General features: G+C 51.3%; 4 protein-coding genes across 7 annotated transcripts in view; 1 reads left to right on the forward strand and 3 right to left on the reverse strand.

Moving 5' to 3' along the window:
- SMG6 (SMG6 nonsense mediated mRNA decay factor) overlaps window positions 1–1003 on the reverse strand; it is a 149150-nt gene extending 148147 nt beyond the window's left edge. For 3 of the 4 annotated variants that reach the window (XM_030536255.1, XM_030536254.1, XM_030536258.1), the window contains exon 1: window positions 863–956. In XM_030536255.1, the coding sequence (XP_030392115.1) occupies window positions 863–956 (94 nt within the window). Of the gene's footprint in view, window positions 1–862 lie in introns of all 4 variants that reach the window. The other variant, XM_030536256.1, reaches the window with a different exon arrangement.
- LOC115636335 (protein ABHD15-like) overlaps window positions 1–23860 on the reverse strand; it is a 575307-nt gene that overhangs the window by 532921 nt on the left and 18526 nt on the right. The window lies entirely within an intron of this gene.
- Window positions 1305–7101, forward strand: SRR (serine racemase). The gene is made up of 6 exons (XM_030536298.1): window positions 1305–2481; window positions 3185–3317; window positions 3957–4060; window positions 4153–4272; window positions 4481–4555; window positions 5232–7101. The coding sequence occupies exons 1-6, from the start codon at window positions 2239–2241 to the stop codon at window positions 5568–5570; spliced, it is 1014 nt and encodes a 337-aa protein (XP_030392158.1). The 5' UTR covers window positions 1305–2238; the 3' UTR covers window positions 5571–7101.
- TSR1 (TSR1 ribosome maturation factor) lies at window positions 7494–18915 on the reverse strand. Its single transcript, XM_030536267.1, has 15 exons — window positions 18819–18915; window positions 18638–18741; window positions 18308–18521; window positions 18062–18196; window positions 13596–14026; window positions 12649–12808; window positions 11927–12087; window positions 11317–11504; window positions 10718–10880; window positions 10306–10416; window positions 9655–9787; window positions 8961–9077; window positions 8554–8694; window positions 8043–8117; window positions 7494–7878 (listed from the first exon to the last, which is right to left on the reverse strand). The coding sequence occupies exons 1-15, from the start codon at window positions 18913–18915 to the stop codon at window positions 7700–7702; spliced, it is 2409 nt and encodes an 802-aa protein (XP_030392127.1). The 3' UTR covers window positions 7494–7699.

Genomic DNA, 23860 nt, shown 5'->3' on the forward strand with positions numbered 1-23860 from the left:
TCACAAATTTAGGGCTAACTGCAGCCCAATACAGACTCTTTTCAGCATGTACAGAGGTTTTCTGGACTCGAGCATCAAGTAAACTCAAGACCCCTCTCTGTGCCGCACATATTTCAATGCTGAGTGTTCCTTTGATGTAAACTGAACTCCAACAATGGAGAGGTGGCCCTCACATAAGATGACAAAACCAAACTGCAAAGAGAACTGGAGAAGTTAGAGCACTCATAGCTACACACAAGAAGGGGAGATTCAATCCAGTAGCCTTGCAGCAGAAATAAATTCAGACCCAGAACAAGGTTCTGCAACTAATCAGCTGCACCCAGCACAATAAGGAACTTTATTTTGAGAGGATGTGATCCATGTAAAATCACACTTTTGCCAGAAAACTATTTATTGTTACACGGAGCACCTCACATTCCTAAAAGAGAAAGTGTTGGGGGGGGGGTACTCTTCCGTGTTTTCAGTTTGTGTACTTTGCACATATTGGGTCTCCTCAGTTTCAGGCCCCCCCGCTCCGGCTGGGTCTGTCACAGATCCACACGGACGGGGCCACACTGGCAGGCCCGGGGGCAGAGCCCCACGGCACCTTTAACGCATTGCACAGACTGACCCGATCCCGAGCTCCCCAGCAGGACCCCCCAGGCGAGCCCCGGGGCTCAGGCGAGTCGGCAGTCACGGCAGCCAACGGCTCCAACGCGACCTGCGAGCTCGCGTGGCCCCGATTCCCCTCGCGCGAGGCGAGCTCGGGCCGCAGCTGCTCCCTCGCGGCGGGGCCCGGCCCGGCCCGGCCCGGCCCGGGGGTCGCGGGGCTCTGCGGGGCGGGGCGGGGGAGGGGCCCAGCCCGCCGGCCCTGAAGTCTCACCTCGGCCCCCGCCCCCCGGGGCCCTCCCCAACGCCGCCAGGCTCCCCCTCAGCTCCGCGGCCGAGATGCGCACCCGCTCCAGCTCCGCCGCCATCTTCGCTCCCGCCCCACTCCCGCGGGCGGGGGCAGACGGCAGCCGGGCGGGCCCAAATCCTCCGCTCCTAACGCGCATGCGCCAAGCCGAGCGCCAGCCGCCGCAGCGCACACGCCCCCTCAGCCCACGTCCCGCGGCGGCTTTTGGCCCGCCCCGCGGCGCCGCTCACCCTATCCCAGGCCGCCGCGGGGATTGACTGACGGGAGCTCAGAAGTCCCAGTCCGACAGCGCCGGGACCAGGCCGCAGAGCGCTGGCGAGAGCGGCCCGGGCCAGGTGAGCGCCCCCGTGCGGCTGCTGCCCGCGTGCCGGACCCGGACCCGGCCCTCACCGTGGCGCGGCCGGGCCTGTAACGCCCAGCAAAGCTTAGCGCCCGTGGAGCTGCTACCCCTGCGCCTGGACACCCACCGGGAAAGGGAGCAGGGCAGGGAGCCCAGCGCAGGGATCGCTCCTAGGGGACACCAGCTGGAGCAGTGCAGCTGAAGAGGGGGCAGGTGCAGAAGTGATTCAGAAAAGCAGATTCCTCTCGCCATCTCCCCCCGCTGTTCTAACTCGTTAAAACTAGTGCAGATCTGGCCAAGTCCGTCACTCCAGCAACAATCCCACCGAGGAAACCTCCTATTGCCAGGGGCAGGGGCTGCTGCAAACAGGGGCAAGGCTGTGCACTTACACTGCCCCGTCGTTTGAGTTCCCACAGTGGCTACTGTGCGCCCTCTGCCCCATTCCTGGGGTTTTAGTCTTCTTCCGTTTCTCACTGTTTCCCCTTTCCCAGGGCCTGGGAAGGGCACTTGCAGCATGGTGCACAGTAAACTAGGAGCACTGTTTCTCTCGGCCACGTCCACAAACAGAAATATTTACTTATAGTAATAGGTAAACACTATTCAAATAGAGCTGGTGCTTACCTTGAGTGTTCACAGAAAGGCAGAGTGCAACATAGCACTCAGCCACTGGATTTCTCTGGTGAACAGGTAATCCTATGACACCCTCCCTGCATACAAGCCATTGCAGGAGCTGGCTCCTTTCTTGCCATACAGAGAACACAAACATCTCTGGAGCTGGCTCTGGCACTAGTGCACAGCTGCAGGCTGTTGTGACAACCATCCTAACCCAGCAGCAAAATTGCTTTCATGGACTTTCCTTTTAAATTTCAAATTTGTCAAGTGTTTAAAAATTAACCCCGCCCTGTGTTTTGGGCCCAAAACCGTGTCCAAACACATCTAAGGAGACATTGATTTGGAATGGAGTATTAGGACCCGCTGTGCTGTTCTGCTCTGCACTCCTTCCATGACTGCTGAGGCAGGCTCCCTCCAGCCGCAGGATGTTTCCAGCCTCTCTGTTCCCCTCCTCAGCTTATGGAACATGTCCTCTCCGTACTGCATCTCATTGGCAGATGTTGAAGCTGCACAGTCAAGTCTCCATGGTCTTATCCACCTCACCCCCATCCTAACCAGTTCCAGCCTAGACAAGTTAGCCGGCCACAGACTCTTCTTCAAGTGTGAGCTCTTCCAGAAGACTGGTTCCTTTAAGGTAAAGCTGAGACATCAGTGGCACAGTGCAGGGGGGTGGGGGGGAGAGGTGCCTCACCCACCCTCCTGCCTAGCTCTGCTATCTCAGAGGAAAGGGTACAGGATCTGACCAGGGTTGGATTTGAGAAGCAATTGCTCAGATACAAAAGTGTGCCTCATTAGCATCTGTACAAAGGGAGAATCGCTCATTTCAGCACTTAAATGCTGCAGAACATGTAGTATGAGTCCACTGGCAGGTTGGCCCTCAGGCCCTGCCTGCCTGTGGGGACAATTCAACTCTTGTTCCAGAGCAATAAGGACTAGAAATTACCATTCCTCTACACCCAGGAAACAAGGCTGGTGGCCCCTGTCCACTTCCTACTGGGCAGCCCCCACTTACAAGCACTTCTTGGCAGCCCCAGCGCCAGCCCCAGAAAGAGATGGTTCAGGGGGTCATTACAGACTCTGAGGGACTCCTGCAGTTAGGGGCTCAGGGGGAGGAAGGGAAGCTGGCATTGGTGCTGTACTCGTTCCAGGGATCCACAGCTGCCACCTTGCTGGGGAAAGCAGCCATTAAAAGAGGTGCAGGAGAGCAGCTTCTCCACCTACCTTTGCTGCTCTCAGCTAGGTCACAACAGCAGCAGCAAACCCCTGCCCCATCTGAGCATGGAGAGCTGAGGCTTTGCCTCCTTTGCAGGTTCACTCAACCTGTGATCTCTCCTCAGATCCGAGGCGCACTGAATGCTGTCAGAAGTCTGGTTCCTGCAGCCCAGGGTGACAGAGAGCAGCCCAAGGCTGTTGTGACACACAGTAGTGGAAACCATGGCCAAGCTCTTGCCTTTGCAGCTAAAGTGGAAGGTAACAGGGAGACAAATTCTTGGCCATGTGGGGCTGGGGGCTCCTCACTTGCCCTTTCATTTCTCCAGCAGCAGAGGAGCTGCTGAGAGCAGTAAGGGAAGGGCAGCCCTTTGCTCAGGTCTTTCAGCTGGGGTTTTCCCATGAGAGGTCATTGGTTAGCCTAGAGGAAGCCTGCCAGTGCTCAGGAGCAGAATGCCACAGCGCAGCTCTGGCTCCCAGTAGGCTCACCATCCATCCTGCAACTCAGTCCCTGCCTGACTTAACTACACATGGGGATTCCTTGGAGTAAGCAAGCCCCAGGTCTTTGCCACCCAGCCGGGGGAGTTAATCCCAGACAGGACTGTTAGCCAGCAGGGCCAAGTGTTTCCCTGCTTGGATGCATCCACAGGCTGGTGCAGATAGAGCCAGGAACTCCCACTGCAGCAACACAGGGTGCAGCTGAGCTCTAATGCAGTTTCGGATCCCTGTCCCGCATGCACCACCACGGTGGTTACCTGCAAAGGGCCTGATCACAACTGAGTTGGTTTTCTCTCCCAGTGGTATCCTCTGTTCCACGTCTGTCCAGCCCACTCCCAGACGAGCAGGGGATGTGCCTCTGCGGCCAGGCCCCCATCATTATCCAGTCCTTTCATTCCACAGGGATTCCTGCCTATGTCGTGGTGCCTCGCACAGCGCCACTCTGTAAGAAAGCTGCCATCTGCTCATATGGAGCCAGGCTGATATTATGTGAGCCCACTGACGAGGTAATGGGGAGGGAGGGGGGCAGCACAGCAGGGTACTTTGGCTTTGTTCACACACGGGGGCATTAATTTTTGTGCCTGGTCTGTCTCCCCAGTCCCGAATGGAGGTGGCAGCTCGGACAGTTCAGGAGAAGGAAGGTGTGATGGTGCATCCCAATCAGGATCCTGCTGTGATTGCAGGCCAAGGCACTATAGCACTGGAGGTACTGCAGCAGGTGAGACCTCCTCCCCGGTACTATTCAGATTAGGCAGAAGAGAACAAGCAGGGGGACACATCTGCTCGTGCTGCAGAGAGGTCAGGGCAGCCAGTTAGTCCATCAGGACTTGGAGCCGGCCTCCAGGGAGTGAGCTGTTTGGGAGCATGTCTGTGGTTCTGAGAGCACTCACAAGACAGCGTTCATCTCTTGGTCTCTGTTGTGCTAGGTACCCCAAGTGAATGCACTGGTGGTTCCCGTTGGAGGAGGAGGAATGGTTGCTGGAATAGCAGTGGCCGTCAAGGTAAGAAGTCTCCTATTTTGGCTCTCTCTCTCTCCCCAGGAATGGGGGGACTGAGGAGTTACTGTGCCCGAAAATGAGCACTTCATCTTGTGAGGAGGAAGTTCTCTGATTCACATAGCATCTGAACTCAGCAGTCTCTCATGCAGCTTGGATTTGTAGTTGACCCTCTCTGTGTTTGGATCAGGAGGTACTGTAGAGTTTGTTAGCACTCTCCCCTGCTGGTCCAGGTTGCAACGAAAGCAACCAGGACAGATCACTGCAGCCGACACACACTCTAGTTTAAGCCTCATGCCACAATACAGAATAAAATGGTGCCCCTTCCAGCAGGAACAGAGGCAGATGGGAGATACTGGCAGCCTGAGGAGAGCTGGGCACTCGGTCATCCTTCAGGGCGAGTTGCAATGCCGAGTAAGGAGATTAGTTGCCCTTAGGAGAAGCTCGCCCTCTGCCCGCAGTAGAAGGAACCTGCTCCTGGCTCAAAAATGATTGCTCTCTGATTCGTCACACCAGCAAATGCCAGACACACTCTTCTGGAGGGGAAGATGCCATGGCAGGCGAAAGGCCTGCCCCAGCCAAAACTGCTATGGAACATGGGAGTTAAGGCACAATGAGGTGGCCTGGCTTGCCATGTTCACCAGCAAGTTCCAGACTCACCCCCTGCTCTTCCTTTGGGCAGGCTTTGAGACCAGACATAAGAGTGTATGCTTCTGAACCATGCAATGCAGATGACTGCTACAGGTCAAAGGTGACAGGGGAACTCACCCCCAACCGTCACCCCCCCGACACCATAGCAGACAGTGTTAAAACCAGCATTGGACCGAACACCTGGCCTATCATTAAGGATTTGGTGGATGATGTGCTGACAGTCACAGAAGAGGAGATCCAGGTAAGCATTAACTCCAAGCACCTCCATGCTGTAATGGCTCAGCCCTCTGGCACAGGTGCCTCCGTTTACACATTGTCCTCCCTCCACCACCTTGCCCTTCCATGCTGTAGCGTGAAGCAGGAGTCGTGATCCCCTTCAAAGGATGATCGCTCTCTGCCATGCTGGCTGGGCCTCCTCCATTTCCTGTGTGGAGGAAACATAGACCTAGGTTCCCTGGCCTGGCTCAGCCCACCTGGCAAAGAGGAAAATGGAAATTGATCAGCCTTGAGAGCCACTTCTCCCAGGAGTGAGGAACTGGGCTGTTTCTTAGAGCCTGGTGCTGTGTTTGCACAGTGGGGCCTCTAGGAGTTACTGTAATAATAAAAAACAACATGAGCAAAAGGATTGTGATTTCTAAGGAAGTGGGGAAACCTTGTCATCTCAAGGAGCAGCTGGTGCTACTCTTAACCTGGTACAGGTGGCTGCAGCCCAAGAGCTGGTCTCAGCCTCTCTAAGGCAGGCAGTTGGAATGAGTTTCATTCAGCTACCCCCTGCCTTGGGCCCAAGCCCATGCTGCTTGGAGAGATCACTTGTGTGTTCAGCAGCAGGAGACTGTGGTAAAGTCTGACCCTGTGCTCTTATGGGACAGGGCTCCTTCCTGCCCACAGGCTCTAAGTTAGACAAACACAGTTTATTGGAGAAGAGTCAATCGCACATTTGTAAAGAGAAGTCATGCCTCGCCAATCTAGTAGAATTCTTGGAGGGTGTACTTGGTTTTTTCAGAAAGCCTTTGACAAGGCCCCACACCACAAGCTCTTAAGAAAACTAAGTAGACATAGAATAAGGCTCAGTAACTGGTTCAAGATAGGAAACAAAGGGTAGGAATAAATAGTCAGTTTTCATAATGCAGAGCGATTAGTGGGGTCCCCTGAGGCTCTGTGCAGGGACTTGTGCTGTTCAACGTATCCAATAATGATCTGGAAAAGGGAGCGAACAGCAAAACTGCAAAGTCTGCAGATGATACAAAATTATTCATTAATCAAGAGTCACGGGGGGCACTCTCAGGAACTGGCAGATGAAATTCAACATTGATAAGCGTGAAGTGATGCACACTGGCAAAAATAATCCCAACTACAGACATATGATGATAGGTTCTACATTAGTGATTACCACTCAAGAAGGATCTTGGAGTCACAATGGATAGTTCTCCGAAAACCTCAGTTCAATGCACAACAGCAGTCAAAAAAGCTAACAGTGAGGAAATGGATAGAAAATAAGACAGAATATTGTAATGCTCACACCATGTACCCACACCATGAATACGGTGTCCAGTTCAGGTCTACTTACCTCAAAAAGGATATAGTGGAAAAGATTTGGAGAAGGAAAACAAAGATGATTAAGGATATGGAACAGCTTCCATACGAGGAGAGACTAAAAAGATTAGGGCTGTTAGCTTAGAGAAAAGAGGACAGTCTATAGAATCATGAATGGAGTGAAAAAAGTGTTATTGACCCTTTCACTCCATATGAAACCCACTACCAATGAAATTAATAGGCAGCAGGTTTAATACAAACAAGGGGAAGTACTTTTCCCACACAATGGCAAGTTAAACTGTGGAACTCACTGCCATGGGATGTTGATGGCCAAAAGTATAACTGGGTTCAGTGAAGAATGAGATAAAGGATGGTCCATCAATGGCTATTAGCCAAGATGGTCAGAGATGCAACCCCATGCCCGAGGCAACCCTAAACTTCTGACTGCTGGCAAGGGAAGACAGGTGGATCACCCCAACTGCCCAGTTCTGTACGCTCCCCCTGAGGCTCTGGTACTGGCCACTGCTGGAGACAGGATGCTGGGCCAGATGGACCATTGGTCTGACCCCATATGGCAGCCTATGTTTTTATGTTCTCAAGTTACACACAAATGATAGGGGAGGGGGTGAAACACAGAATCCCTAGTGCAGGTTCAAGAGCTTCTAGCCTGGCAGGAGGGAATGAACAAAGCCTGCATGCCCAGTGTGCATAATAACTCGATCCAGCTACCCCCCGCTGCAAGAAAGTGGCCACTTAGACATTAATTGAGGTGAAGATATATTTACCATTGAAATAAACTGACATTGGAGGCCAGGGCATAGGCAGTTGTGAGCCAGATCTAATGCTGTTGCAGCCAGCGTGAATGCTGGACACAAACCCCAGGAAAGGCACAGCACTCACGAGGCTTGGAACAGCCAAGCACCCATGTGGGGTGCAGGAAGTGCAAACCACAGCAGGCCTGGAGGGTTATTCCATCTCCACCTCCTGCACGGGGAGCTGCTGTTCGTTTCTCACCCACGGTACCGGCTCCGGCACATGCGGGTCATAAGTCCATTTAGGGAAGACGCGCTTGTACAGATTCAGCAGCACTGTGTCCTGGGATTTCAGCTGCCCATCAAAATGACACTTCATGTGACCATGAGTCCCTAGGCAAAGAAAGCAACAGAAGCTGTTAGCTGCATTTTGCCTGTTCCTCTTCCCCAGCCCAGGGAAGAGCAGACAGTGTTTGAGTAGGGAGGCACAGACAGTGATTGTGGCCCAACGCCATGAGAGGAAAGCAAGGCAACACTGCATGTCAAACCTGGCCTACCTAGCGGCTCTGTGATGTGTCCTCTGCGGCCCCACTTGGTCCTCAGCTCCACCGGCTTAAACCATAGCACATCCTCTGCAGATCAAAGACAAGAGACGTGAGAAACAGGCCACAGTGATCTCTAGCTCCTCAGCACCCTGCCACATAGCTAGCAAACCAGGCAGGAGTCAGGCTGCTTGAGTTACTACCCAGAGCAGCTGTGAGTATGATGAGCAGCAGCACACTGGCCAAAGAGCTATAGTGTGCATTCACCTATAGGCGAAACAGAATCACTGCTGCATGGATGGGTGTGCTCAGAACACGAGAGCCTCTGTGTAGGGCACAGGACACTTGCTGAGATATCCGGGTCACGTCAACAGGTATGTCAGAATGTTCACACTGAGCTCAGCTCTGCACTTCCAGGTCTGAAAGGCTCCAGTTATTGGAGGTCATGACAGACTCTCTTATGGAACCGCAGGGTCTCCAGAGGCACACGGGACCCGCTGTACCCCTCCCCCCCCACACCACATACCTCTGTTAAAGAACATGTACCGCACTACAGCCATCTTGCTGAAGATCTTGAAAGGGTGACCACTGAGCACCAGCCGCTTGATGATGATTCTGTCTGGATCCACTGAGAGCAGAAAGCCTGTGGCGACGAGGTCGTGCATTCCTGTGAAGCAGAGCTGACGTGAATGCCATTGCTAGAGCAGGGTAGTCTCTGCAGCAAGAATAAGGACAGGGCCATTACTCCAGAGCCTGAGGGAGACGAGATGGGCCAGTTAACCCTCTCAGAGCCTGACAGACGATTAAGGCACGTCAGATGCGTGGCAATATTGGAGAATGGGACCAGATCTATCAATGGAAGCTGGAAAGCTCTGCTGCTAGGATTAGCTTTCATTTCTCATTCGGTCACCCCCTCAGCACTCACGGACTTACCATTACTCCTTTGTTTAAACAGTAGCACCGAGGCGGGGGGGAAAGTGATGGGAGCATAAACAGTCACCACCAGGGCTACGTCAGGCCGCAGGAAACGCTCCAACTTGTGCTTATCAGCTAGGAGAGAGAAAGCACCAAGTAAAACTCATTTACCAGCCAGTGGCCAGCAGGGGAGCTCCAGGACCCAACACCAACAAGCAGCAGGCCAGCCCACAACGCACACTAATTTGGACTATCAACAACTTGCTCAGGGAACACTCTTCAGGTCTGTCCACTCCCTCTTTCTGCTCAGCCTTGGGAGCAACCTGAGCAGCACGGGTTTGTGGGTCACACGCAGCCCCCCTCCCTCCACCATCACACTAGGCTGTTGAGAGCCAACCCCTTGGAAAAGGAGATCACCCATTCAAATTATAGAGCCTCGTCCAATCCTGAGCAAGGACGAGCCCTACCAGGTACCACTTCCTCACGGTCCCACGGAACCACATGCTGCCCAGGCCAATCCATCCCCCTCCAAGGGGAAAGATTGAGTCTATTTGTTGAAGCCCAACAGCCAAGATATGCAAGTCCTCAGAGTCCCTTCAGCCATCCCAGGTTTCCCACCAGAGACCTCAGCCAGCAGGGGGTCTGCACAGAAAGGGAGCAAAGGGGCCCATCCTCTATATGCAGTTTGTCCACTAATGGGTCCGACACCCACCTGAGCTATGCGGCGAGTACAGAGGAGAGGCGCGGAAGCGCCTGAATCCACAGTGGAAGATCAACTCCTCCTTGGCTTTCACTGTCTCATTGTTGCCCAGGTGCCGCCTCACCACCAAGTTCAGCACAGACATCTGCAGAGAGAGGGAGAAAGGCAACGCTGAGGGGCCGAGCTCACCTGGACGGCAGAGTTGCCAGGCTGAAAGCCATGGATAATGCAGAATAGCTCTGCAAGCCAGATGTCTTCAGAGTCTCAACAGCTCACAACCCAGGTGCTTTAGCCAAAGTGCTGCCAGATCTTCCTTTCATGCCAGAGAATCCCTATCCCCACCAGAGAAGCCTCAGAGCCATAAAAGGTTCATCAGCAAAACTTCAGCCAGGTTCCAACGTTCTGGCTTAACCAATCATGGCCATCTCCATGCTATTCTGATATAACCCCCAGGACCTGCAGAAACAGCTTCAGCCCCAACCAACACAAGAAGTTTTGAACTGAATTCCTTGTACACTCAGACTCTGTCCTCCCAGCATGGGCCCAGGAAGGCCAGGAGAACACCAAGCCTGTATCAGCCAGAGGGGAAAGCTGTATGCAAGAGGCACAGTGGCTTTCCAGCTCTTCTGGGTGATGGCAGGTTACAGCCTGTGGCATACTCACCTTTTGCTCATGGGGAAGCAGTGAGAATAGGACCAGAGGCAGCCCCTGCCTGAAACTCTCCATCACTGAGATAGGAACACTACAGATGTGAAGTGTAACGTACCAGCCAACCTGTTGAGAGAGGAGGAGGACAGAGATAACAGTTAATGCAGGTTCCCAGCTGTTGAGGTACGAAGGAGCAAGATGGAGCATGCATGTGGAGAGTTGCCTAGGCCCACAGGCTGTGGGGTAGAGAGAACAGGACACCAGTACTACCTGGGCTTTAGCTACCACACAGGAACAGGCCTAGCCAGCAACCAGCAGTGCCGCAACTTCACTACCAAACCTCGCCTGCCAAGAGCGAGTAACACAGCAGGGAAGGAGAGATGGGCAACACAGTGGGAAGACAAATTAGCCAAGGAAAGGCAGGTACCACAGCCCCTTCAGTTTCCTCTTTCTCTATCTGCCGGAAGACATGCTTCCTTGTTCGGGAGAAGTCCTGGAACTGGAAGATCCTGGCATAATCCCTGGGAAGATTCTCTTTGGGATCCCAAGGAGAAGTCCGGAAACTCTTGAGCCCCCTGTACTTCTGGAACCTGGAGGACAGAGTTTCAGAGACTTTACTCAACAAATCCTATAGCAGTTAGCAACCAAATACCCTTCCCCCATGTGAGGACATCTGCATTATACCTTTACAGGGACTTACACCACCCAGGGGCTCACAGAGAGCAAGGGGGAATTCATCCTGCTCACAGGAGAGATCCAAGCATGGAGAGTCAGGAACACCCAATGCCATCAGCCCCCAAATGAGCCACACAGAAGGGAACTGGATCAGTCACAGATGAAGGCTCTAGTTTGATGCATCCACCCACATGGGTTCTCGCTACAGGAAAACCACACCAATTTCACTGAGCAAACTAGAGCATGTCCAGTCCCATTTCCCCATTGCACACTGCCGGTCTCAAAGCCAGGACAACTCAAGGGAGAGTCACTAGCACACTCGCTCCTTCCACCTGGCATGAGGTTTCTTACCGGACTCTGGCAGGCAAGTTGCGGGGCGTGTCCACCTCATCTGGGAACATTTGATCCAATCTCTCCTGCTTGTACTTCTCCAACATCTGCTCCTCATCCTCATCCAGCTTCTCGTCGTATAGGTCGTCCCGAGCAGACTCTGCTACAGTCATGGTCTCACACTCCTCCTCCTCACTGCTTTCCCCAACCTGACACAGAGAGTAGATACTGCACTTGATGTGCACAGCCCACAGGCAGGTGTACTTACACCCACATTCCAGGCAACGCTGCAAGGGCTGCATGCATCTACAATGCAGAGCACAGCCCACAGGCAGGTGTGCTTACACCCACATTCCAGGCCACGCTGCAAGGGCTGCATGCATCTCGTACAATGCAGAGCACAGCCCACACTGGAGTTTAGATAAGACAGTAGCTGACTATGACAGAGGGAGTAATACAAAGGGGCATGTGGCTGCATCAGACTTTACCCATTTGAAATGTGGACACCAGCCTGGCTGTATGTTGTGCCCTTACACGGCCTGTCTGGGTGTGGCAAGAACAGACAAGTGGTTTGCAGGGTGGCATGCACACTAGTACTTGGACACAACCTACAATATCAACCTCTTGTTACCTGGGAAGCCTCTGCCATCAAATCTTCGTCCTCCATGTTATCCTCCTCCTCCTCCTCCTCCTCCTCACTGCCATCCTCTCCATCATCCACAATCCACGCAGCCTGGTAGTTGGATGTTCCCTTGGGGACCTTCACCACCTTCCTCCTTTCCTTCAGGGATTCTGCCAGATTCCCAGAGTGGTTAGTACTGCATAGGCCTCCCCCACCTCTTTACCTACAGTAATGCCAGACATGGCACTAGGCTGCTCGCTCTAGTTCCCCTTTGCAGCTAGGTGGACAGTCAGACGGAAGAGCAAGTTACCTGAAACACGTGGAGGGGTTTACAGCAATGTATCTTCCCTGTGCAGAAATCAGGAACCAAAATCCAGAGATTGTTCACACTTCCCTGGGATTTCACCAATCATCATCACTAATGCCAGGACTGGAGAGCACAGATCATTCCCTCACAGAGTAGTTAGGAATAACTCTGTGCTATATGCCATCAGCAGACAGGATCCCATGACATGCTCTCCAATGATCTAGCCAGCCCAAATTCAGGGTCAAACTGGAGAAGCTATGCAGCTCAATGGTCAGAGGAAGAGACTGGAAATAGGAGTCAAGAGAGGCCTGGGTTCAAAGCTAGATACCATGCCCAGCCATAAGCTTCTCAGCTAGAGCTCGTAAAAATTAAAAACTTCACCAATAATCTAAGGAAAGGCTAGAGAAATATTGCCAGCACTGACCTTCTGCCTCTTTCAGTTCCTCCTCAGTGGGCCAGGTCTGTTCCCCCTCCATGGGATCAGGAATCACCTCTGATTGCAAAGACTCCTGTCTTCTAGGATCTGCCTTCATCAGGACCTTAAGGACTTCCTCCATCTCAACAGCACCAACTACAGAATCATCCTAGTAGACAAAGTCATGACGTGAGAACCCACCCAATTCAAGCTGCACATTGCAGTTTGTAGCAAAGGACTAGCCCCTCCACAACCTCTCCTTACCCAAGATAATCCCACCACTAGCAAGAAAGTACTCACCCACAGCACATCCTATGCTCATTATAAACACTGCTCTGTCCAAAGAGCGTCTCTGAGGGGCAAAGCTTTACACTCTGCCTTGAACCAACCTGACTGCAGGACCACAGGTGCTGACTGTTGGGAACTAAGGCATATTTAGGCCTGACAGAAGCCTACTGTGGCTTTTCATAGTCTGTTGGGATAACATTTAACATAAGCATAAGGAGAACTGCACATGTACGAAATTGAAGAGTACTCGTGTGTGGGAAGAAGAAAAGCTAAAGTAACTAAAAAAATAAAGATGAAGTTGAACTAACACAAAACCTGCACTGACGGAGAGTTAGCATGGAAATGAAACGCTAACAACATATGTATAAGAGAAGATAACAAAAAGTTATAAATAAGTGTGTGTAACAAAGGGAGGTTAAAGCTGTACTGTCCAGTGCTGGAGGAAACGGTGAGGTAATTGTCCCAATGAGCTACCTATTTTTGAGTCACTGATCACTACTTGCTGAGTGTTTGGCATTCAGAAAGATTTATTAGACCCATCTGCTGAGTAAGTGAATCTCAATCCAATTCTAGATTACATTGGTTCAAAGATCCTGCAGCTTCTAAACAATTACTAGGGAACAGATAAAACTCTCAGTGGGCCACTCGAGTCCAGAACACCATCCTACCTGTATTTCCATGTCCTGGCCCTTCCTCTGCTGGCCTTTAGCCACTCGGGGGTTTAAAGAGAAGGGGTCTGGAGGGGCATCAACCTGACTCATCAGGAAGTCTCCATGTCCCACGATATGCACCAGGCTGTTTACATTGAGGGTCCGTCCCCGAACGAACCCAGATACCTTCAGGGTCCCCACCAAGTCACTATCGTGGCTGGGCATAAACTCAGCCTCTTGGGCAAGCAGATAGGCCCGTCTGTCACGGAAAGCAAGGTGCCGCTGCTTCTGGGAAGCAAGATGCCTCAGCAACAACAAAGACTCTTGCTCAGTGTTCAGGGGGAAGAGTTTGGCCTCTGGGAAGCGTTTCTCAATGGCTTTGCCCAATTTCTTCTTAGCATCTGTCTGCTTCTTCTGTGGGAGGTCAGCGACTCCATGGACAGCAAGGGCTAGCAGACAGCAAAGAGAACAGCAGAGTTAACAGTTAAAACTCAAAAGCTATACTAGATCAGACCAATGGTCCCTTTAGCCCAGTATCCTGTCTTCCAACAGTAACCAGTGCCAGGTGCCCCAGAGGGAACAGAACAGGGAATCATCAAGTGATCCATCTCCTGTCGCCCGTTCCCAACTTCTGGCAACAGAGGCTAAGGACACCATCCCTGCCCATCCTGGCTAATAACCATTGATGGACCTATCCCCCATGAATGTATCTAGTTCTTTTTTGACCCCTGTTATAGTCTTGGTCTTCACATCATCCTCTGGCAAGGAGTTCCACAAGTTGATAGTGCACTGTGTGAAGAAATACTTCCTTTTGTTTGTTTTAAACTGCTGCCTATTCATTTCATTTGGTGACTCCTAGTTCTTGTGTTATGAGTAAACAACATTTATTTTCTCCACACCAATCATGATTTTATAGACTTCTATCACATCCCCCCCTTAATCGTCTTTTTTCCAAGCTGAAAAGTCCCAGTCTTATTAATCTCACCTCATACAGCACACACTCCATACCCCAATCATTTTTGTTGCACTTCTCTGAACCTTTTCCAATATATATCTTTTTTGAGATGGGGAGACCACATCTGCCCACAGTATTCAACATGTGGGTGTACCATGGATTTATATAGAGGCAACATGATATTTTCCGTCTTCTTATCTATCCCTTTCTTAATGGTTCCCAACATTCTGATGGCTTTTTTGACTGCCACTGAACATTGATTCCAAGATCTCTTTCTTGAGTGGTAACAGCTAATTTAGACTCCATCATTTTATACGTAAAATTGGGATCATGTTTTCCAATGTGCATCACTTTGCATTTATCAGCATTGAATTTCATCTGCCATTCTGTTGCCCAGTTTTGAGAGATCCTTAAGTAACTCTTCGCAGTCTGCCTGGGACTTAACTATCTTGAGTAGTTTTGTATCATATGCAATTTTTTCCACCTCACTGTTTACCTATTTTTCCAGATCATTTATGAATATGTTGAATAGGACTGGTCCCAGTACAGACCCCTGGGGGACACCACTATTTACCTCTCTCCAGTCTGAAAACTGACCATTTATTCCTACCCTTTGTTTCCTATCTTTTAACCAGTTACCAATCCATGAGAGGACCTTCCCTCTTATAACTGCTTACTTTGCTTAATAGTCTTTGGTGAGGCAACTTGTTGAAGCCTTTCTGAAAATCTAAACACCCTACACCCACTGGATCCCCCTTGTCCACATGCTTGTTTATCCCCTCAGAGAATTCTAGTAGATTGGTGAGGCATGATTTTCCTTTACAAAAACCATGTTGATTATTCCCCCCAAAATTATGTTCATCTGTGTGTCTGACAGTTTTGTTCTTTACTATAGTTTCAACCAGCTTGTCCGGAACTTAAGTTGGGTTTACCAACCTATAATTGCTGGGGTCATATCTGGAGCCCTTTTTAAAAATTGGCGTCACATTAGCTATCTTCCAGTCATTTGGTACAGAAGCTGATTTAAATGATAGGTTACAGACTACAGTTAGTAGTCCTGAAATTTCACATTTGAGTTCCTTCAGAACTCTTGGGTGAATACCATCTGGTCCCAGTGACTTCTTATTGTTTAGTTTATCAATTTGTTCCAAAACCTCTGACGACACCTCAATCTGGGACAGTTCCTCAGATTTGTCACCTAAAAAGAATGGCTCAGGTTTGGTAATCTCCTCACATCTTCAACAGTGAAGACCGATGCAAAGAATTCATTTGGTTTCTCCACAATGGCCTTATCGTCCTTGAGTGCTCCTTTAAGCATCTCGATTGTCCAGTGGCCCCACTGGTTGTTTAGCAGGATTCCTGCTTCTGATGTATTTAAAAATTTTTTTGCTATTACTTTTTGAGTCTTCAGCTAGCTGTTCTTCAAATTCTTTTTCGGCTCTCTTAATTATAGTTTTATACTTCATTTGCCAGAGTTTATGCTCCTTTCCATTTTCCTCACTAGTATTTATCTTTCACTTTTTAAAGGATGCCTTTTTGCCTCTGTTTCTTTTACTTTGTTGTTTAGCCATGGTGGCTTTTTTTTGGTTCTCTTCCTATGTTTTTTAATTTGGGGTATACATTTAAGTTGAGCCTCTATTATGGTTTCTTTAAAAAGTTTCCATGCAGTTTGCAGGGATTTTACTTTTGGTACAGTACCTTTTAATTTCTGTGTAATAAGAATTGCCTCTCCTCTCGTGGGTTCCAGGACTAACTACTCCAAGAAGCAGTCATTTAAGGTATCAAGAAATTTTATTTCTGTATCCCGTCCTGAAGTGACATGTACCCAGTCAATATGCGGATAGTTGAAATCTCCCATTATTATTGAGTTTTTTATTTTAATAGCCTCTCTAACCTCCCTGACCATTTCACAGTCACTATCACTATCCTGGTCAAGTGATCAGTAATATATTCCTACTGCTATATTCTTATTATTCGAGCATGGAATTACTGTCCACAGAGATTCTATGGTAGTTTGGCTCATTTAAGATTTGTACTTCACTTGATTCTACGCTTTCTTTCACAAATAGTGCCACTCGATATATTTTGTACCCTGGTATTACTGTGTCCCGTTGATTATCCTCACTCCACCAAGTTTCTGTAATGCCTATGATATCCATATCCTCATTTAATACCAGGCACTCTAGTTCACCCATCTTGTTATTTAGACTTCTAGCATTGGTATACAAAGCACTTTAAAAACTTGTCACTTTTTTAGCTGTCTGCCATTACAGGATGTAATTGAATGAGACTTTTTTTCATTTGACTGTTTCTCATCAGATCCTACCTGTATTTTATCATCTTCCATCCTCTCCTCCTTACTAGGACATAGAGAATCTCCATTAATAGATCCTCCCTAGGGGATGTCTGAACCACGTGCTCCTCCACACCTGTCAGCTTTCCCCAAGCCCTTAGTTTAAAAACTGCTCTACGACCTTTTTAATTTTAAGTGCCAGCAATCTGGTTCCATTTTGGTTTAGGTGAAGCCCATCCTTCCTGTATAGGCTTCCCCTCCCCGCAGTTCCTAATAAATCTAAACCTCTCCTCTCTATACCATTGTCTCATCCATGCATTGAGACCCTGCAGTTCTGCTGTCTAACTGGCCCTGCGCATGGAACTGGAAGCATTTCAGAGACTACTACTATGGAGGTCCTGGACTTCAATCTCTTACCTAGCAGCCTAAATTTGGCCTCCAGGACCTCCTTCCTATCCCTCCCTATGTGATTTGTACCTACATGTGCCACAACCATCAGCTCCTCCCCAGCACTACACATAAGTTTATCTAGATGGCTCAAGAGATCCATAACCCTCTTCGCACCAGACAGTAAGTCACCATGTGGTTCTCCCACTCATCGCAAACCCAGCTATCTGTTTCCCATGATCAGATCACCCTTCCTAATCTGTCCCTTCCTAATAACTGGAGTTCCCTCCCCAGGAGAGGTATCCTCAGTGTGAGAGGATACCACATCATCATCTGGAAGGAGGGTCCCAACTATGGGATCAGTTCCCTTTGCTGCAGTTGGATGTTCTCCTTCCCAGAGACTTTCATCCTCCTCAACAGCACAGAGGCTGTCAGACGGGGGATGGGACCATCTCATCTGAGTACCTCTCTGTCTCCCTTAGCTCCTCCATCTGGGGATGTACTGATGTAGATTCATTTGTGCCCACTACGTGGCACATTTAAATAGGCAAAATGCTAACAAGTGTTCAGCAAGTAGGCAGCAGCCTGGATCTGAGATGTCCCTTATGATTTTAGCTCACCAGCATTAACCCAATAGGGGTGCATTCACAGAGTGAGGCTGCAGGGAACTGATGACATTAGATCAACTAATCTGCACTCCAAGCTTCTAGATAGCAAGATCCAGTGGCAACCTACCTGCTGTATGGGGGTCCTAGTTATTGCACCAGCTTCCAGTCAAGAACTCTGGAATCTCTTTAGACACCCTATTCCAACCCCCTAGGGTACCCTCCTTTTTTTTAATTCACCTACCATAGCTGGGGAGCCCTTGCGCAAAGAGGCATGAGAGGAAGTAATCTCCAGTGCTGTCCCAGCCATCGAGCGGATCCAGTACAAACAGCAGGGTATCGGCTGCTTTTGCCAGGTCTAACACAGCATGAAGATTCCCTAGAAACACAGTATCAGAAAATGGCAGAATGGGCATTGATGAGTTTCAGCAGAACACAGTGGAATACTAGGAGCCAGGACAAGCCTCCTATTCCTTCAGGATTCCCTTACCCATGGGCGCTGTCACAAAGCGCCATCGCTGTTTAAGTCGGGGGCAGAGCAGCACAAAACCCTCTGCTCTCTCATTCTCATGCACCAGGGCAGACTCGTCACTCTGAAGCAACCTCAAGGCGTCGTGGGTGACCACCGCAGCGTGCAGCGGGACCACCGTCACCAGGCGAGGAGGCCCGTCTCTGCGGCCCAGCTTTCGCTTTTCTGCCAGCACCTGCGAACAGAAACGGCGGAGAGTAAAACCGCCCCCGCTGCGGCGGGCAGCTCCGGGCGCGCCGCGTGTCGCACCCCAGCAGCCCGGGAACGCGCCCGCCCCGCTGGCTCGCTCACCGCCTCCTTGCGCTGCCTGCGGAGCTGCAGGGCCCGGTGCCTCCGGTCCGGCTTGGCCAGGTCCCGCCGGCGGCGGCGGCTCAGGGTCTTGGCGGGGACGCGGCCTAGGGGGAGAGAGCGGCGGTTAGCGCGGGCCCCCGCGGCGGGCAGGGCGGTTAGCGCGGCCCCGACAGGGTCTCACCTGCCGCCCGGCGCTGGGCGGCTCCGCGCTGCTTCCGCCCCTTGTGCGGCTTGTTCTGCTGCTTCAGGGCCCCGGCCCGGTGCGCGGCCGCCGCCATCCCGCCGCCCAGCACTTCCGCTTCCGGGGCAGCCCGCGCGCCTCACCCGGAAATGGCACCTTCACTTCCGGCCTGCTGCCCGCGGAGGATGCCGGGAGTGGAGCGGGTGCTGGGCTGGAGCCGCAGCCCCTGCGTCGGGGACAGACGCTGAGCGATCCGCGGCCCCCAGACAGTGACCCGCTCGGGAGCCCCCAGCAAGCGGCCATGGGGAGCCCTGGTTGGGGGAGGAGCCGGCTCACAGCTGGGGACCGGGCTCGGGGGGCAGCAGCGGATGTTACGCACCATGTTCCAAAATGGAGCCTGAGCCCAAGGGCCTGATAATACAGCGCAAGGGGACACACAACTCTCCCCTGATCCGGTACAGCACAAAGAGACACACAACTCTCCCCTGATCCAGTACAGCGCAAGGGGACACACAACAGCTGATAATACAGCACAAGGGGACACACAACAGCTGATAATACAGCACAAGGGGACACACAACTCTCCCCTGATCCAGTACAGCACAAGGGGACACACAACAACTGATAATACAGCACAAGGGGACACACAACTCCCCCCTGATCCAGTACAGCACAAGGGGACACACAACAGCTGATAATACAGCGCAAGGGGACACACAACAGCTGATAATACAGCGCAAGGGGACACACAACTCTCCCCTGATCCAGTACAGCACAAGGGGACACACAACAGCTGATAATACAGCACAAGGGGACACACAACTCTCCCCTGATCCAGTACAGCACAAGGGGACACACAACAGCTGATAATACAGCACAAGGGGACACACAACTTCCCCCTGATCCAGTACAGCACAAGGGGACACACAACAGCTGATAATACAGCGCAAGGGGACACACAACAGCTGATAATACAGCGCAAGGGGACACACAACTCTCCCCTGATCCAGTACAGCACAAGGGGACACACAACAGCTGATAATACAGCACAAGGGGACACACAACTCTCCCCTGATCCAGTACAGCACAAGGGGACACACAACTCCCCCTGATCCAAACCGAGCCGCAGTTTGCAGAGCTGAGCAGACTGCACTGATGAGGTTAGCTCAGTTCCTGCTCCCCTTCTTGGGAGATCAGAGTCAGTCCTTATGGCAGAGTGCCTGGCTTGTGCACCCCAGGCACAAATGCACGGACATTGGTGCAAATGTCTGAATGTCCCTGCATCACCCCTATGGAGCCCACCTTGCTCCTGGCCCAGTGCACGTGCACGAGACAAGTGGAGGAGCATGGGGAGGCAGGGAAGGAGTGGAGGGGAGCAGTGTCCATCTCTGTTGGAAAAGTCACTGGTGTTAGGCACCTTCAGTGGCTGAAGGTAAATTGTTTGGCTCCCTCACTAGTGTGGGGCAGCAAGCCCTGGGGGCAGGGGAAGTACACAGGAGGAGTCGCAAGGATAGGCGCGCTGCCATCCACCCAGGGATGAAGCCCCTTCCCCACAGGCCCTGGAGTGATCAATATCCACCTCTGAGCCATGGTGATCTGGCCTGTGAGGGAGATGCAGGGGGGGGAGGGATAGCTCAGGGGTTTGAGCATTGGCCTACTAAACCCAGGGTTGTGAGTTCAATCCCTGAGGGGGCCATTAAGGGAACTGGGGTAAAAATCTGGGGATGGTCCTGCTTGGAGCAGGGGGTTAGACTAGATGACCTCCTGAGGTCCCTTCTAACCCTAATAGTCTATGATTCACATGGGTGGCAACAGACTGGATAGGTCCAGTCCAAGTGCCAGCTGCAGTGGAATATTAGGAAAGCCCTATATGCCTGCTGCATCTATGACAGGAAACTTTCCTCTGATGGCTCTGAAGAGTCTCTGGTTCTTAGCCACAGCTGTGCCTGGGGGCCTGGCAGCCGTAACTTAGCACCCCCCTCCTCTGCCTTCCCCCTATGACATTACTTTCTGCTTTCACTTCAGAAGTGCACACCCTGGTCTCTGTACCCAGGGCATTACCCAGAAACACAACCATCCAGCAGAGGTTCCCATGTGTTACCTGCCCTTGGATTTTATTCTCTTAGCCCATGCCAAGGCTCTGTGTTTGAAATGGGACAGATGAGTCATTTACTGGAAACACCAAGCAACTGTCTCTGGATTCTGTGGAATTCAAACAAGATTGTCATTATTTCCAGAGACTCCTCACCCCTAAAGCAGACAAGGAGCCGAAGACAGTGAGGTGCACAGAGGGGAAAGCAAAAGAGATTTGGCCACTCATATGGGGGGAGCAGACAAGGAGAGTTATATAAGCGACCTCTTCTCTGGCCTGGCCAGCGAATCCTGGTCCCCACAGACTGCAAGTTGCTGGAAGGTGTCTCAGAACTGCCAGTCCAAAGACAAAAGCAGAGAAACCCCACTGTAAAGAATAACTCCCCTGCCTCTCACCCAACAGCCTCCAGGATGGGGGTCTCACGCAGTGCATGGAGTCCTGGGAGGCAACATTGCCCCAAGGGGAATGGAACACTCAGACCACTAGGTAGGGACCACCCCACCCCCCCACAACAGGGGCAGCACAGGCTCTTGGAAAGTCATTCACTCTATTGTTTATTAGACGATACAAGAGAAACAAGCCACATCCGAAGGGAGGGGCCATGCAGTAATGACTGCCTCTGCTCTTTAAATATAGATGCAGCCACAGACTGAAACCCGTTTTCTTCCATAAGCTGTAACTGTGCAGCAAACAGCCAAGCAAAGGAGCCTGAGGACAGGAGTGATGCTCCCAAGCAGCCCCTCAGGAAGAAATGGGGAAGACAGAGGCCTTTGTGGTAGGAGGGGAGTTGAACATTCCCCACCCTCTGACAACAATCCCTACAACCCAGCCAGATTAGCCCCTGGGAGCATTTCAAGGAGAGGTGCCTTAAATTCCACAGCAACTGTCTAACTCTCGCACCAGACGGGGACATAGTGGCCATACAGCTGAATAGAAGAGGCAGCCTATTCCATATATGAACTACATGGGAAGCAATGATTCACCTGCCCCTTCTGTGGCTGGCCCAGGGGATTGGGGTGCTCTCTCCTTGGGGGTGTCTGCTCACTCTTATGCCCAGCTCCTCACAAGCATTTCATGAGCTTGCTCTTATCGTGGTGAGAGGAAGCAGGTCTGTGGTTTCACAGTACTTTCGTCACCTGGCAGCAGCCATGCCATTGTGGGGAAATTCAGCCATTGGACTGAAGTGGGGGTGATCTTTCTGCTTTGGTGGGTTCAACTTCTGCAGACTCCACCTCCAGAGCATTGGTTTAAATGGGCAGGAGTCTCATTTGTGACCCAAGCACAGCTTTCCTCAATGGCTGGCAGCTTGTCCCTCAAGGTCACAAACTAAGGATTTGGGGATGCCACAGAAAAGGGCATTTTCTTCACTGCCTTTCAAATGCACATTCCATCTCAGAGGCGGACATTTCCTTTGTCTCGCAGCACAGGACCTGGCTCTGTTTAGAAAGTAAAGTATTGCTCTGCTTAGAAAAGTGGGTATCTACTTGTGAAAAAGGCTCTTCAATCCTCAGCAGCTCTCCAGGGTGCATCAGGGCCAGGGCAATTCATCCTAGTGACAAAGTGTTAATTGATTATCACTGCTGCTAGTTCATGGTGCCAATGCAGCTCCAAGAGCAGAATCCAGTCCTGCCTGAGTATCAGCAACAACATTGCTTGCAAAGCTGCAAGTCTCTGAAGGAATAATTAACTCAAGGGTCGCATTACAACAAGATTTTGTAGAGGCCAGTTGCTTAGTGGGATTCAAAGGATGAGACATTCACATAGATAATGATCACAGCCATAGTTACAAAAGGGGCATCCTGCCTGAAAGATGGCCATAAACCCCTCTTCACTTTCTGGCAGGAGCCAGGAAAACTGCCCCTGGGGGACATGTTCTTCCATAATCACCTTCTGCAGGATTTTTTGCATCTTCCTTTGAAGCAGCTGGTACTGGCTGGTGTCAGAGGCAGGACATTGGGCTAGATGGACCCACATCTAATCCAGCTTAGTGATTCCAACCTTCCTGAGGCAACAGGTATCCCTTGAGGACAGAGTTGGCAGAAGAACCTTTACTGCTGCTGATGACACCCAAGATGGAGAACCAGCTGGCCTGTCAGACTCCAGGTGGATCGTTCAGAGCTGGCAGTTAGAAAGAAATCATTGCACTTGTAAACGGAACAAATTTGATCTGGAGTCAGACACAGCAACAGCCTCCCAATGAATGCCCAGCTTACCAAGTAGAGCTGCTGCTAAGTACCTGTCTTACCAAGGGCACTGACAAATTTGTGATTTGTAGGGGCCACCCTGCAGAAGGAATCCGAGCAAAATGGGGAGGGGGAAAGGCTGGGGCCCAGGGGCACATCTGGGAAAAATCAGAGCCACAGCTCACAAAAATTACTTCAGCACTTTATTAATGATTTCTACAGCTACGTACATGACAAAGGAAAGTCAGCCTGTGGGAAAGCCATGCAAGTAGCAGCTTTCCAGACTTACACACCTTCCGCTCATGCAGGTTTCCCATTGGTAAGGGCGCAAGGAGGGAAGACTTCTTGTTATCTGACTGCAGCTTGGCACTCCAGATCTCAGTGCTCTTTGAAAACTACTGCTTGGATTTCCCTCTCCACGGACCTGCCCTGATCATTATCCCCACCCAGAAAGAGCTGGATTGAGGGCTGGGCTGAGAGCAGACCAATGTCTCCTGTCCGGCAGTAGCACCAGCTGTCACTCTAGAATGAGAACCATGAACACTGAGCCTGAGGCAGCTGAGCCATCAAGGGCAAAAGGGAGGGGCACCTAGAAAAAAGTGATGGTCTCAGTCACAAGCCACCTCAATGCAGAATGAGCCATGGAAGGCAACTGCCTCAGGTGCTGCCCAATGACATCACCTCCTCCCCATTAGTCACCCCTGGGAAATGCCCCTGGAAATGTCACACCTGCCTGGCTCCCCTCACACCCCCGGACTCAAAGCCCC

Source organism: Gopherus evgoodei, chromosome 17 (assembly GCF_007399415.2).
Source record: "Gopherus evgoodei ecotype Sinaloan lineage chromosome 17, rGopEvg1_v1.p, whole genome shotgun sequence".
Classification (NCBI taxonomy): domain Eukaryota; kingdom Metazoa; phylum Chordata; order Testudines; family Testudinidae; genus Gopherus; species Gopherus evgoodei.